The following is a 13051-nucleotide window of genomic DNA, read 5'->3' as shown; positions in this document are numbered from 1 at the left end:
TCCTGTTTGATACAAAAATATCTAACACAATGTGTTTGAAAAAAGGAAGTACCGGTAAATTGTGTGTTCTTAGAATGAGAGGTCAAAAGTGCTTAACATACACATTGCTCTTGAAACAGGATTTCAGTCAGAACAATTTTAGAATGATGTTGGCTTAAACTGTCAAAACTGCAATGCTGATTGCGCTCGCGGACTGATTTTCTTTTCTTCCTTTTTTCGATGCGTAAGATAAAATACTAAGAACCCTAAAAAAAAAAAGCAACAATGCGTCTTTACCAGGGAAGCTCTTAGGATCAGCCGACCTGCTCGGAATAGGTACCCTGCTCATTTATGATTGATTCAAGAACCTTTTTATTGAGGTTTCCTTGAACATCGCTTCTCACTTTAGGCACTTCTCCTATCATTTTCCATCAAATGCTCCCTGGTTTAAAGCCACAATAGCCATAAGGGCCTGACAATTGGATACAGGACATTTTACCCTTTCTTCCGGTCAATCTGGGACATCAAGGGAACCACTCAAACCATTCACAGTTCCCACGGCGACGGTGGGACGATCGATCCCTCTCTCAAAGGGACTCTCAAAACTACAGATGCTACATGCTGATTACAGAAGGAAGTTTTCTAAACCCCTCTTTATGAGACGCCAGCCTCGGTTCCTAAGCTTGTTGTTTGGTACATGGGCTACACCAGGCACTTTCGGAACTTTGTATTGGTAGCCTGGTTGGGCAAATGGCGCGAGCAGGCAGAGTCTGGCGTGCCAGGTACCCCGTCCCCCGGCTTGAGGACACGCAAGGTGTGATCCGTGGCCTTGTCAGGGCCTGAAAACCCTCAGGGAATTTGCAAGACAGTGTGCTTGAATGCTTTTAGAGGTCTCTTGTCCTACCTTGAACAGCCATGGTGTTAGGATTCTGAGGGGCGGGATCAGACCAGGAGGCGGAGGAGATGATTGGTTGTCCAGAGAAATGCCCAAATTATCCCGGATCTGGGGGGGAACAACAAAAAAAATTAAAATACATAAGTAAATACATAGAAAGTAATTAATGTTTATATTCAAAAGGTAGTTCTATGAAAAACATTAATTAAAGAATAAAAAGCACTGTACGGCAGTTTGGGGAGGTACACACCTTGGACAGGTTCTGCCATAGCTCACACAGATAGTCAAACACCTGGGCGTGGATCTCTGGGTCCTTGATGGTGTTGACGTCTCCGAGGATACCCAGCATCCTCCGCCACATTACCGTGGCGACGTCGGCATGCCAACCGATCAAAGAGCCCCCAGCCATCACGCTACAGTCCTCACTTGTTTCTAAAGGAACACAGAGACCAACCGATCATTCAATGGATCAAACAGGCCCTTGATAATAGCTCATCAAGGGATCTCCCCATATGAAACAGGTATAGAAATTAATTAAGAGATCAAGAATGTTGTATGCCTATTGACTCTAAAACTCTTGTGGAAACTGTTACACAACTAAAGCCATCCACCTGTTGCCTTGATTCTTTACCTACCAACCTCTTTAAGAATGTTTTTGACTGCCTAGCAATAGACATATTGCAGATAGTTAACAACTCTCTCCAGTCAGGCAACTTCCCAAAAGCCCTGAAAACTGCAGTTATTAAACCCCTTTTAAAAAAGCAGAGCCTAGATACCTCTAATATTAACAACTACAGACCAATATCAAATCTGCCCTTCATAAGTAAAATCATTGAGAAAGTTGTCCTCCAGCAACTTAATCACTTCCTGGCATCAACTGGTTGTTATGACACCTTCCAATCAGGATTTCGACCCCTGCACAGCACTGAGACTGCCCTCATTAAAGTTGTAAACGACATCCGTCTTAACACAGACTCTGGCAAAACCTCAATACTAATGCTACTAGACCTCAGTGCTGCATTCGACACTGTAGACCATACAATACTTTTGGACAGGTTAGAAAACTGGGTGGGGCTTTCAGGCACAGTCTTAAATTGGTTCAGATCCTACCTACAAAATAGGAACTACTTTGTTTCCATCGGCGACTTTGTATCAGAATCAACCAACGTGATGTGTGGAGTCCCACAAGGTTCGATCTTAGGACCCTCTTTATTCAACATCTACATGCTCCCACTAGGGCAAATCATGCATAATAACAATATTGACCATCATTGCTATGCTGATGACACGCAAATCTATGTATCGCTATCACCAAATGACTATCGGCCCATAGATCAGTGCATTGAGCAAGTGAAAGACTGGATGTGCCGAAATTTCCTTCAGCTAAATGAGGATAAAACAGAAATAATTGTATTTGGTGCTAAAACACCTTCACTCTCTGTCCCTGAAAACCTCAATCAAAGCCAGAAACCTAGGGGTTATCATGGATTCTGATTTACATTTCGAAAGTCACATCAAATCAGTTACAAAATCTGCATATTATCACCTTAAAAATGTAGCAAGACTTAGAGGGCTCATGTCCACCGAAGACTTACAAAAACTTGTACATGCCTTTATCACTAGTAAGCTTGATTACTGCAATGGTCTCCTTACAGGTCTCCCAAAACAAACTCTAAGGAAGCTTCAGCTTGTTCAGAATGCTGCTGCTAGAGTTTTAACAAAGACCAAAAAATTTGAACATATTACACCAATTCTTAAATCGTTACATTGGCTTCCTGTAGGTCAGAGAATTGATTTTAAAATCATGTTGCTAACCTATAAATCCCTACATGGTTTAGGCCCAAAATATTTAACTGATATGCTTCCACTACATAAGCCTTCTAGAACACTATGATCTTCTGAGACCAATCTGTTAATTATCCCCAGAGTAAACACGAAACATGGGAAAGCAGGATTTAGTTACTATGCAACAAATAGCTGGAATAAACTCCCTGAGGATTTAAGACTTGCCCCAACTCTGAGCACCTTCAAAACAAGATTGAAGACTTTTATGTTTGCTTTAGCTTTCTGCTAAATCTTAAATACTTTACCCTTATTTTACTAAAATGCCTTTTTAACTTTCCCTTTATTTTCTATTTTTACCAGAAAAATACATGACATTTGCTGAGTAATGAAGTTGTGTCATTTGAATTTGTTTGTTGTTTGTTGTTTGCCTTTGGTTCTGGGCTAGAGTCCTAGAATAATCACTGAATATTTGTTTGTTGTTTGTTGTTTGCCTTTGGTTCTGGGCTAGAGTCCTAGAATATTGTAATAGATTGTCCTTTAGGTCGGGTTGTAGTCCCGACTTGGGTTCCAGAGAGTCTGTTGATCTGATCTTAAATAACTTTCAATTTAATTTTCTCACTTTCTTAAATACATTGCACTTTCAATTTTACTTACTAAAAAGCCTTTTTAATTTCTATTTTACTCATTTCTTTGCATATGTTTTCTTTTACTTATCTATTATTTTATTTTATAACAATGTTTATATGTGAAGCACTTTGAGTCTGCCTTGTGTATGAAAAGTGCTATATAAATAAAGTTGCCTTGCCTTGCCTTGCCTATGCAAGAATGGGGCCCATTTCACATTCCCCATGTGCAAGTGGACACTTGAATTATACCTATAAACACACCTCGCTCGTGTGAAATACTCCCTGTGAAGAGCATCCCTGTAGTCTTCTACTGTTTGAAGCATATACATAGATGGAGTACATAACCGTTTAATATCGAAATACATACACCCCTAACGGATCTTTCCTGCATTGTGTCTAACGCATACAATTGACAGATTTACAAAACATGGTTGTATGTATTTTGTATATGTGTATCTGTAACACAGCCTGTGAGTGTGTTTGTGTGTGGTGTGGACGTCTCACCGTGGTCAGGGGTCTGCAGGGCAGCGTGGTGCAGCTTCTGGTCCAGTTGCAGGTGTGTGTGCGAGTGGGAGTGCGTGCGCTCTGCGTGCTCCGCCGTCAGCGTTGCGGGGGAGGGGGTCTGGGACCGAGAGCCCCCCAGGGAACGCACGGGAGACTCGGCACTCTCTGACCCTGGAACACACGCACACACGCACACACCCGCACACACACTTTTGTTAATGCCATGATGATAGTATTTTGCAACCAGAAAACTGGTGCAGCTTGCTTGCCTACAGAGGAATAACACAAAACAGATAAAGGGTGTATAATCTGTAAGGGTCTCTTGTATAAAGTGTATAACCTGTAATGGTCTCTGGTATAAAGTGTATAATCTGTAATGGTCTCTGGTATAAGGTGTATAACCTGTAATGGTCTCTGGTATAAGGTGTATAACCTGTAATGGTCTCTGGTATAAAGTGTATAATCTGTAATGGTCTCTGGTATAAGGTGTATAATCTGTAATGGTCTCTGGTATAAGGTGTATAATCTGTAATGGTCTCTGGTATAAGGTGTATAATCTGTTATGGTCGCTGGTATAAGGTGTATAACCTGTAATGGTCTCTGGTATAAGGTGTATAACCTGTAATGGTCTCTGGTATAAGGTGTATAACCTGTAATGGTCTCTGGTATAAAGTGTATAATCTGTGAGGGCCTATATATACCAGTGACGGTGACGGTGTGACTGAGGCTGCTGGTCTCCGAGTCGAGGTGGAGCGTCGTCAGACTGGCCACTTCCTGTTCCTCACAGGCCATGCCCCCTCCAAGGCTGTCCTGGTCTAGGGAGCTTCCCCGCCCGCCTCCTCCGTCAGACCCCGATCCCCCTCCTGCTCCGGTGCCCAGGTCTGAGCTGAAGGTGAAGGCTGGAGCACAATCAGGCAGGAGGCCATTAGCCAGGTTTCAGTGTGCGGGAGTTAGCGACTGAAGAAGGATAGTTTTGTCTCAAGTGAAGCTTATCAAAAGATAACTTCTTTCTTACTGTCAAACTTGCAGCTGGTGTACTGAAAGGCATTAAAGGAATCCGATTGGCTGTCGGAGCTGACGACATCAGAGCCGCTGGCGCTGGCGGGAGAGGTCCACTCTGAGGGAACCCCGGGGTCGTCGATGGGCCGCGGGTCATCTGAGGCCCGCGACCCGGGACCCTGGCCGCCGTCCAGGAGCTCCGGCAGGTCCTTGGGGATCTCCAGACTGCCTGGGCTGCTGCCACGGCGACCCTGAGGACAACCAAGGGCTAGGAGGTTTGGTAACCCGTATAGTGCGAGTGTGAGTGAGTGAGAATTCTGCTCTTTGTCCAGATATTTTTTGTAGTTTAGTTTATTTATCTACTTTATTTTAAGCATATTTTCTGTGAAGGGAACTTGCAAATTAAGAATTTCATTGCCCGGTGCAAACTATGTTTCCATTGTGTATATGACAATAAACATCTTGTATCTTGGGAGTGAGTCAGTGAGTGTTAATCAATAAAGCATTAAACATGACAGTAAGCACAATATGCATAATCGTAAAACACAGAAAGGAAAAAAGGAAAGTATGACACACTTTCATATTTAAAAATGCACAGCTTCCCATCAGAATTTATTTAGACATTTAGTTTGAATTTAATTGAATATATACACAATTAGATAGTATCACAACATTGAATGTCACAACTATTTATCCTAATTGTATGAGATCCCAATAACATCCTGCGATAGTATAAACCTCAAACGGCCTGTTGCCGTCTCACGGGGAGAACGACCAACTGTCTCCAAAGCCCAGTCTGCTCTTACTGAGCCCCTGCCCTGCTGCGCAACCTCACCTTCAGCCTCTCCTGGATGAACTCGTCCATCAGGTCCGAGAAGTTGGGGTTCGCGCCGCCAACGTCGCTGGAGACCGGGCGTGCTTTCTGGACCACCTCCTCCTTATTGGCTACACACACACACACACACACATATTTAATCATGAAAGGGGTGATGGTGGGAAAGATATGCGTAGTCTATGTAGAATTCCTCTCAGTTGAATTAAATGACCGTTTTGCAGGGAAACCGTAACACACATTTAGAATCAGCTGAAATGTCACAACACGGATACACAAACGGATGACAAGACACAGTTTTCGTCAAAAATAAGCACCCTATTAATCAATGACCATACAGTCCATCGGAACATCTAGTGGGTTTTATGTGTATTTGTATATACAGTATACACGCATCAACATAAAACCCACAGACTGAAAGAAAGGTACTGATCCAAAGACGTGCAGGAAGCTACTCAGGAGCTGTTTGAGCGATGCTTTTGAATCCAAATACATCGACTTACCCCATCAGCCCTATTCAGCCTGTTCTGTGCTGCACCTCTCTTTACCAAGAAACAAGGCCGTGGTTACAATTAAGATAATTACATACCTCAGGCACAACAACAATGTGTCCCCGAGACCTGATTGAGTTTTGTCCCACATGGGAAAACACCCTAAACCATGTTGAGTCACGTCAAGCAATGCTTAGAACGTAAGTGCTCTTGTATCTTGGACTAATGCTATGTTTTCGCTGACGCTTGTCAATAGTGCCGTGTGCGTTTGACTGATGGTCTCTTTATGTAGAGTCTATTTATATCTTACTTCACGTCGTATTGATTATTAGATACTTTTTTCATGCTGCTGAGGAATTCCCCTTACAGAATATAGAGCTCTATCAAATGCTAAAATTGTACACAGGCTTGTCTTGAATAGTGCCGTTTTTTGTTAGGCTTCCCATACCACTATGTTTGGAATTGTGTGGTTCTTAAATGTAGGTGTGACATTGAACTGCAGTGTTGGAAAGAGTGTTTGTTTACCGTCAGCAGACTGGTGTTAAAACAACAAAGGTCAACCCCACGATACAGGCGCACGGCATAACCAACCAGTTGAAGCAGTGCAGGAGTTTAAACTCAAGACATGCAGTGAGCGAGTGAGAGAGGGAGGAAGAAAAATAATAACCACCATGTTATGGCCAAACAGGCACCATACCACAGGTATACATTAGTACTGTTACGATGATTTGTACCAGTCGGTGCAAGAGCTCACGGTATAAGCAATGGTAAGTTGGTCAGTCAATGATTAGGAATTAATAGGTTAACTTCAGCACAGGCAGACAGGGCTCCAGGTAAACCACATAAGATGGATGCAATAAACCCCTACGTTCAGCATGTTACCCTTATGTTTCTTAAATCAGACACTATATTCAGAACGTTACCCTTGTTTCTTAAATCTGACACTATATTCAGAACGTTACCCTTATGTTTCTTAAATCTGACACTATATTCAGAACGTTACCCTTGTTTCTTAAATCTGACACTATATTCAGAACGTTACCCTTGTTTCTTAAATCTGACACTATATTCAGAACGTTACCCTTATGTTACTTAAATCTGACACTATGTTCATTATGTTACCCTGATGATTCCTAAATCTGACATTATGTTTAGCTTGTTAACACTTACGGTTCCTTAATAAAACACTATGTTCAGCATGTTAACCCTTGGTTTGCTGATCTGACACTATGTTCAGCATGCTCCCCTTACATTTCCTAAATCTGGCCCTTATGTTCAGCATGCCATCCCTCCAGGGTTCCTGAATCTGTAATATATAAAACACTAATCCTGTTGGATTAATTGGAACGCAGTGGATTGCAGTTTGAGGTTCACCAGCACGCTAATTACCCTTGTTGTATTTTAAACGAGGGATGCTTTTTTTTATAATTCCCTTTAAAAGTAAATTTTCTACATCATATTCTGTAATATAGCAGAATCGAGAAATGTATGCAATATAGATTAACAAACTCAAGACGCGTTCCAAAATGAAAGCAGAAAATACGTATTTTCCAAAAGGATGAATTAACACCAACTTGTGGAGACTGATATATCCATTAAATTGTTGCTTAGCAACATTTACACATAGCAGTCTGAGCAGGAACACGACTACAGTTGTGCCGCTAATGAATATATCAAGGATTAAGGTATCCATATATTAAAAGTAAAGACGATCATTCCAGAGAGGATTAGTGAAATGCACATGGACAGCTGCAGTATCATAGCGGACATAATGAGATGTTGTGTGGGGCTTGATAGAGAGCTGGCGAAGTCAACAACGGTGTCACATGGCGATAGTGTTCAGTGTTTGTAGACGTAGGGGAACTAAATGTCATTATGCGTTTGTTTGCAAACACAAACATCAGGTGGAACATCCATAATACATGATAACACGTAATAAAGTGAACATTTCACTAGGAATGTTTGTTTTTAGTTTTAAACAAAAATGCTTTTGGATTTGTTGTCAAGATATGGCCTTTTCACCACACCGACACCTTGTCATTTTTCATTGTGCATTATCAATTATTAAAATTTACTATTTTCTACCCAACCTTCCTGACCACAATAGTGTAAATAGGTGTGTTCTCCGTTTCTGGGTCAATGATACCCCCTACTGGTCTAGGAAGGTATCTCACTAAAACGAAGCCTTGGGAGTCGTGACACCACGTCTATTCTTTTTTTCCTAAAAAAAATAGGTTTTCTCGTTTGATGTGGTGTTCCTCGGTGACAGCAGGAGATGGCCGGAGTCCAAGGAAGAGGCGGTGGAGGAGAAGGCACAAGGAGGCCGCATGCAACATCCAGAAGGAGGGCGGAAGAGAAGAGGGGGAGAGACCAGGGTGAGGGAAGAGGGGTAACAGGGGGTTAAAGGTCCAAAGCACTTCCGAGGTGGGAAGACAGAGGAAGAGGGGATGGGGGGGACTCGAGAGGTGTGGGGGGGGGGGGGGGGGGGGAGGAGGAAGAGGGTTTGAGAATGGGCTTCGTTCAAGAGAAAACAAAAAAAAAGGAAATTTGAGTTTCAATCCAGCAGCAAGATGATGAGTATCAGCCCAAAAAAATGAAAAACATAAAAAAAATCATTCGTCAGAACAGACCGGTTAAAAACAGCCAAAAAAACGGAAGAGAAAGTTGCAGGTGTTTTGTGTTGTTTCAGACGTGTCTTGATGGTTGCACGGGTGCCCTCTGCGGGCGCGTCGGCCGCCGGCCCCACTGCCATCCTCACCTGCTGGCGTCGCGGTCTTGCGTCCAAAGTAGCCCAGGACGTGGGAGTAGAGGTCCCTGAGGGGCGCGTCGCCAGAGGCCCCGCGGACCTGCCGCTGCGGGGACGAGCCCTGGGACGAGCCCTGGCCCCGGGGCCGGGGCTTGGAGGACAGCGCGTGCACCACCGTCTTATAGACCCCGCCCAGCAGGGCCACCTGGTGGTGGTGCCGGGGGCCGCCGCCGCCGCCGCCGGGCTCCTGGGAGCGAGAGCGGGACCCGCGGGGCCGCAGGCCGGAGCGGCCCAGGCGGCCCCTCACCCCGGAGGAGCCGGCCCCGGCCGCCTTCTCCGGGTGGGCCGCGCCCCCCCCCGGGCGCTCCTCGTCCTTGTCGCTGCAGTCCTGGCCCCCGGCCCCCGAGCGGTCCCCGGGGGCGCCGGGGCCGGCCGCCGAGGGCTCCCCGGGGCCGGCCTTCTCCTGGAGCCCCGCCTTGAGGCCCACCCCGGGTAAACCTCCCAGACTGCCCGGACCCGCCTTGGCCCCCGGCGGGGTGCCTGGCCGCTCCCCGGCGGAGTGGCTGTGCGTGTGGAAGTGGCTGAGGCGCCGCAGCCGGGCCCTCCAGTGGGCCTCCTTGCTCTCCAGGGGGTTGTGGAACTGCACCGACTCGGTGGAGGGCCGGAAGCTCACGTGGACCCCGCTCGCCTGCCGCTTCTTGGGGCGCCCGCGGGCAAGCTTACCCCGGGACGTCTCCGGGCTGGGGGTCTGAGAGGGGGGGCTCGCGGCGGGGCCGCCGACGATCTCCGTCTCCAGGGGCTCCTGCCTCGTCAGCTGGGGGCGTCTCTCGGACAACGGCGACGACACCACGACTTCCTTACGGTCCCTTCCCTGATCCCCTCCCCTCTCGTCCCCGTCTCTGTCCCCGTCCCTCCTCTCCCGGCGGCCGGCCTGCCTCTCTAGACTGGAGCTGCCGCTGCCGGGCGACGGCCACGGGCACTGCAGCTCCAGGCACTCGTAGATGCTGCGCTGCTCCGCCTCCGTCTCCTCCCCAGAGTCCTCGCTGCCGTGCCTCCCCGCTTTACTTACCTGTCGGGCGTCCTCCCGGGCCACCTGCCGGGCCTCCCGGACCTGCCCTAGCGGCCCTACCTGGGTCCTAGCTATGCCCGTCTGCACCAGCACGGGCTGGGGCGCGGCGTCGGCGTCGCCCCCGGCGCCCTCCTTCCCTTTCCCCCCCGCGGCCGTGGCCTCCTCCCGCCACTCGGCCCCCCTCTGGGTGAGGTAATCCCTGATGGAGGAGAACAGGTCGTCCTCCTCTTCTCCCGCTCCCCCGTCCTCCTCGTCCATCTCTCTCTCGGGGGAGAAGACGAGGGCGGAGTCCGAGACGCTGGCCCAGTCGGAGCGGGGGGCCCGCCCTCGAGGGGCCGTGCCGGGCCAGAGCTGGGCGTACAGCGCGCCGTCGCCCAGCTCGTCCAAGGAGGACGAGAGGACGGCGTGGTGGGAGGCCAGGGGGTCGGAGGCGGGGGAGTGCGGCGGGGGTGGTGGCGTGGCGAGGCTACTGGCTGTGAGCTGTGAGAAAGTGGGGGTGAGGTGGTGGGAAGAATCGGGGGTGGTGCGGGGGTCGTCGGGGGGCTCGTCACCTTTGGCCCGCTCCGTGACGAAGGGCTCCATGACCACGTCGGAGGCGCTGCTGCTCCGCGCCAGCACCGGGGGCGGGGCCGACTCCAGGTCACATGACCCGCCCTGGAAGACCTCGGAGCAGGAAGCGCTGGGCGCCTCCTCGCTCTGCGAGGAGTGGCGCATGCGGGAGGGGCGGGGTGCCAGGGTGATGGGCGGGTCCTCGAGGTCTGGTGATTGGGTGACAGGGTAGAAGGGGGCGGGGTTAGTACGGGGTCGGACTGGGCCCACACGCACACCAACAAATAAGTAAGAATTAAATTGTTAAGAAGATAACAAAAACAGCCATCAACACACTCATATCAGGACCAAGGTTCAGTGAGGCGAACGACATTACTGACACTCAAAAACACTGATCCTGATGATGATGACATCTTTTTGTAAGTCATTTCTGTGTTTTTTTTTACAATTCCAACATATTGCCAGCATCATCGCGGGAAAAATTTGGTCACACAAGAACAAGGTTAATTATCATGGACGGATAGATGCTGTAGTATGTTTGCATTGCATATCCATAGAACTCCCAAAAACATATGCAATGTTTTTCTTTAAGCACAAACGACATGCAAACCCATAGCATTCCAAGCATTATGACAATAAATAAGGTTATATCTGCAGCCACTAAGCATCCTCCATGTGGGACTGAGTCGATTAACGGCTCACAAAGTGGCACAGAGGTTGCTGAACTGTAGTCAATGGTATGTAGGCACCATGACACACATGGAATCATGTAATGCACAAAGAAAAAAATAAGTTTTTTGAATTTAGCATATGCAATTCGCAGCAATTCATATGCAAATCCCATGAAATGTGGGTAAAGGACTGGCCAAAAACCAAGGCCAACCGTAGTAGATAATAATACATAAGACATTGCACATTCCCATTGACTCTAATGCTGCGCCAAGTGGGTAGCAGGAAGGGAATATATAGTTGAAACAGGGTGGGAGGACGAAACAGTGGAGAAAAGAGGCAGGGAGGACTGGTTTAGGCAGTCAGCAGGAGCAGACTTGCAATTGGAAAGTACAAAGACTGTGCAAGTGAAGAAAAGGCTCAACTGGGACAAGGCGGAAGGCATTACAAAAAGGGCGGAAGGAAGGCGAGCTGGTGAGGGAAAAACAGAATACGCCACGGCGAAATGGAAACTAATACACTAGGGCTGTACGACTAAGGTCAACACACGCATGGCCAAATCTGTATACATAAAAGATACTGCAGGAAGGAAACAAGACAAGTTCCTAAGAAAACAACGTAGTAAACCAACACAAGGGCAGGCAAGCAGTATTGAGGGATGCAAAATACAACAACAACAGCACGTCCCAAAGGATGCAAGGACTGGCAAATAATCAGGCTTACATAACTACAGAGACAAACTGTCTTGAAGGGCAGACAGATGGGCAGACGGTAGAAGGTTTGTTATTGCAGGTGAACAGGCAGGCAGGCAGGCAGGCAGGCAGAGACTGAAGTGACAGACAGACAGAGTATACCTGCCAGCTGGTCAGCTAGAGGGGGTAGTAAGGGAAAGTGTTGGTGGTGGTGGAGGACAGGAAGAGGCGGGGCCAGAGCAGGAGCACTCTTAGCACTGCGGATAAAGGCTGAGGAGAGCAGAGAATCCCCCGTGGAGCAGCTACGCAGGGCTGGGGTGGGCGGGCGAGTGACAGTGCAGAGAGACATAGAGGAGAAACACCAGAGAGAAAGAGAAAGAGGGAAGAGAAACGGTGGAACAAGGAGAAGTGATTGAGAGTGTTGGAAAGGGTCAGTAAAAGTAGGGAACAGAGTTGATGTGAATGGGGAAAGGGGGGTGTTGTTTGGTTAGAAGACAAAGAGAGATACAGAGGAATAGCAAGGTATGAGAGGAACGACACAGGAAAGATTGGAGGGACACATGGAACGAGAGCGAGGTAATGAAAGAAAGATTAGTAAAGAGACATCATGTGTAGGGAAGGGGATAGGGATTTGAAGAGAAGGGAAGGAACAACAGGTCAGGTTTAGGAGAACAGACAGTGAGAGGCCAGTGAAAGCGTTACAGCTATCGGTGAGGCTGGAAAGGCAATGTTGCTTAGAAGAGAGCTCTATATGGATGTTACTTTAACTCATCACCGTCCCCTTACCATTAAGCTACAGACATTCAGTGGTTGAGGTACAGTGCCTGACGTAAAGAGATATTTGCTTGGTTATTCTTAGTGTTGTATCAGCAGTGTGCTACATCAAACCACATAGCCAAATTGCCAGCTGACCATGTTCTGCTGGATTACACCCAAAGAAGAATTCCCGGCCTTTTTAGTAGTAGATGGTTAATTTTAATTTACTGGCCGCAAGTTAAATCTTCCTTTTAACCTCATTTAGCCTTTTTGGCCTGTTTGGTGATAGAGTCCAACGTAATTGACCGTCTGGAGCACATTCTAGTTTGAACTTTAAGTAACCACACAACGTTAGGACCCTTAGTGCATGCACATGATGGAAATAGTGCGTCTGAAACCTGATTTAGCACGCTATCTGTATCCACCGTGTGTACATTCTGGCTGGACTGTGACACTGTC

General features: G+C 47.4%; 1 protein-coding gene across 8 annotated transcripts in view; it reads right to left on the bottom strand.

Moving 5' to 3' along the window:
- Positions 1 to 13051, bottom strand: part of ralgapa1 (Ral GTPase activating protein catalytic subunit alpha 1) — a 65705-nt gene that overhangs the window by 37467 nt on the left and 15187 nt on the right. For 5 of the 8 annotated variants that reach the window (XM_030356799.1, XM_030356802.1, XM_030356800.1 and 2 more), the window contains 8 exons: positions 11999 to 12148; positions 8870 to 10684; positions 5624 to 5733; positions 4805 to 5039; positions 4491 to 4688; positions 3790 to 3960; positions 1125 to 1306; positions 884 to 982 (listed from right to left, as the gene is read on the bottom strand). In XM_030356799.1, coding sequence (XP_030212659.1) covers positions 884 to 982; positions 1125 to 1306; positions 3790 to 3960; positions 4491 to 4688; positions 4805 to 5039; positions 5624 to 5733; positions 8870 to 10684; positions 11999 to 12148 — 2960 coding nt within the window. The remainder of the gene's footprint in view (positions 1 to 883; positions 983 to 1124; positions 1307 to 3789; positions 3961 to 4490; positions 4689 to 4804; positions 5040 to 5623; positions 5734 to 8869; positions 10685 to 11998; positions 12149 to 13051) is intronic. The other 3 variants (XM_030356806.1, XM_030356804.1, XM_030356807.1) reach the window with 3 other exon arrangements.

The sequence above is a fragment of the Gadus morhua genome, chromosome 5 (genome assembly GCF_902167405.1).
Source record: "Gadus morhua chromosome 5, gadMor3.0, whole genome shotgun sequence".
NCBI classification, from domain to species: domain Eukaryota; kingdom Metazoa; phylum Chordata; class Actinopteri; order Gadiformes; family Gadidae; genus Gadus; species Gadus morhua.
The sequence above is the reverse complement of the archived record's forward strand: the minus strand, read 5'-3'. Positions and strand labels throughout refer to the sequence as shown.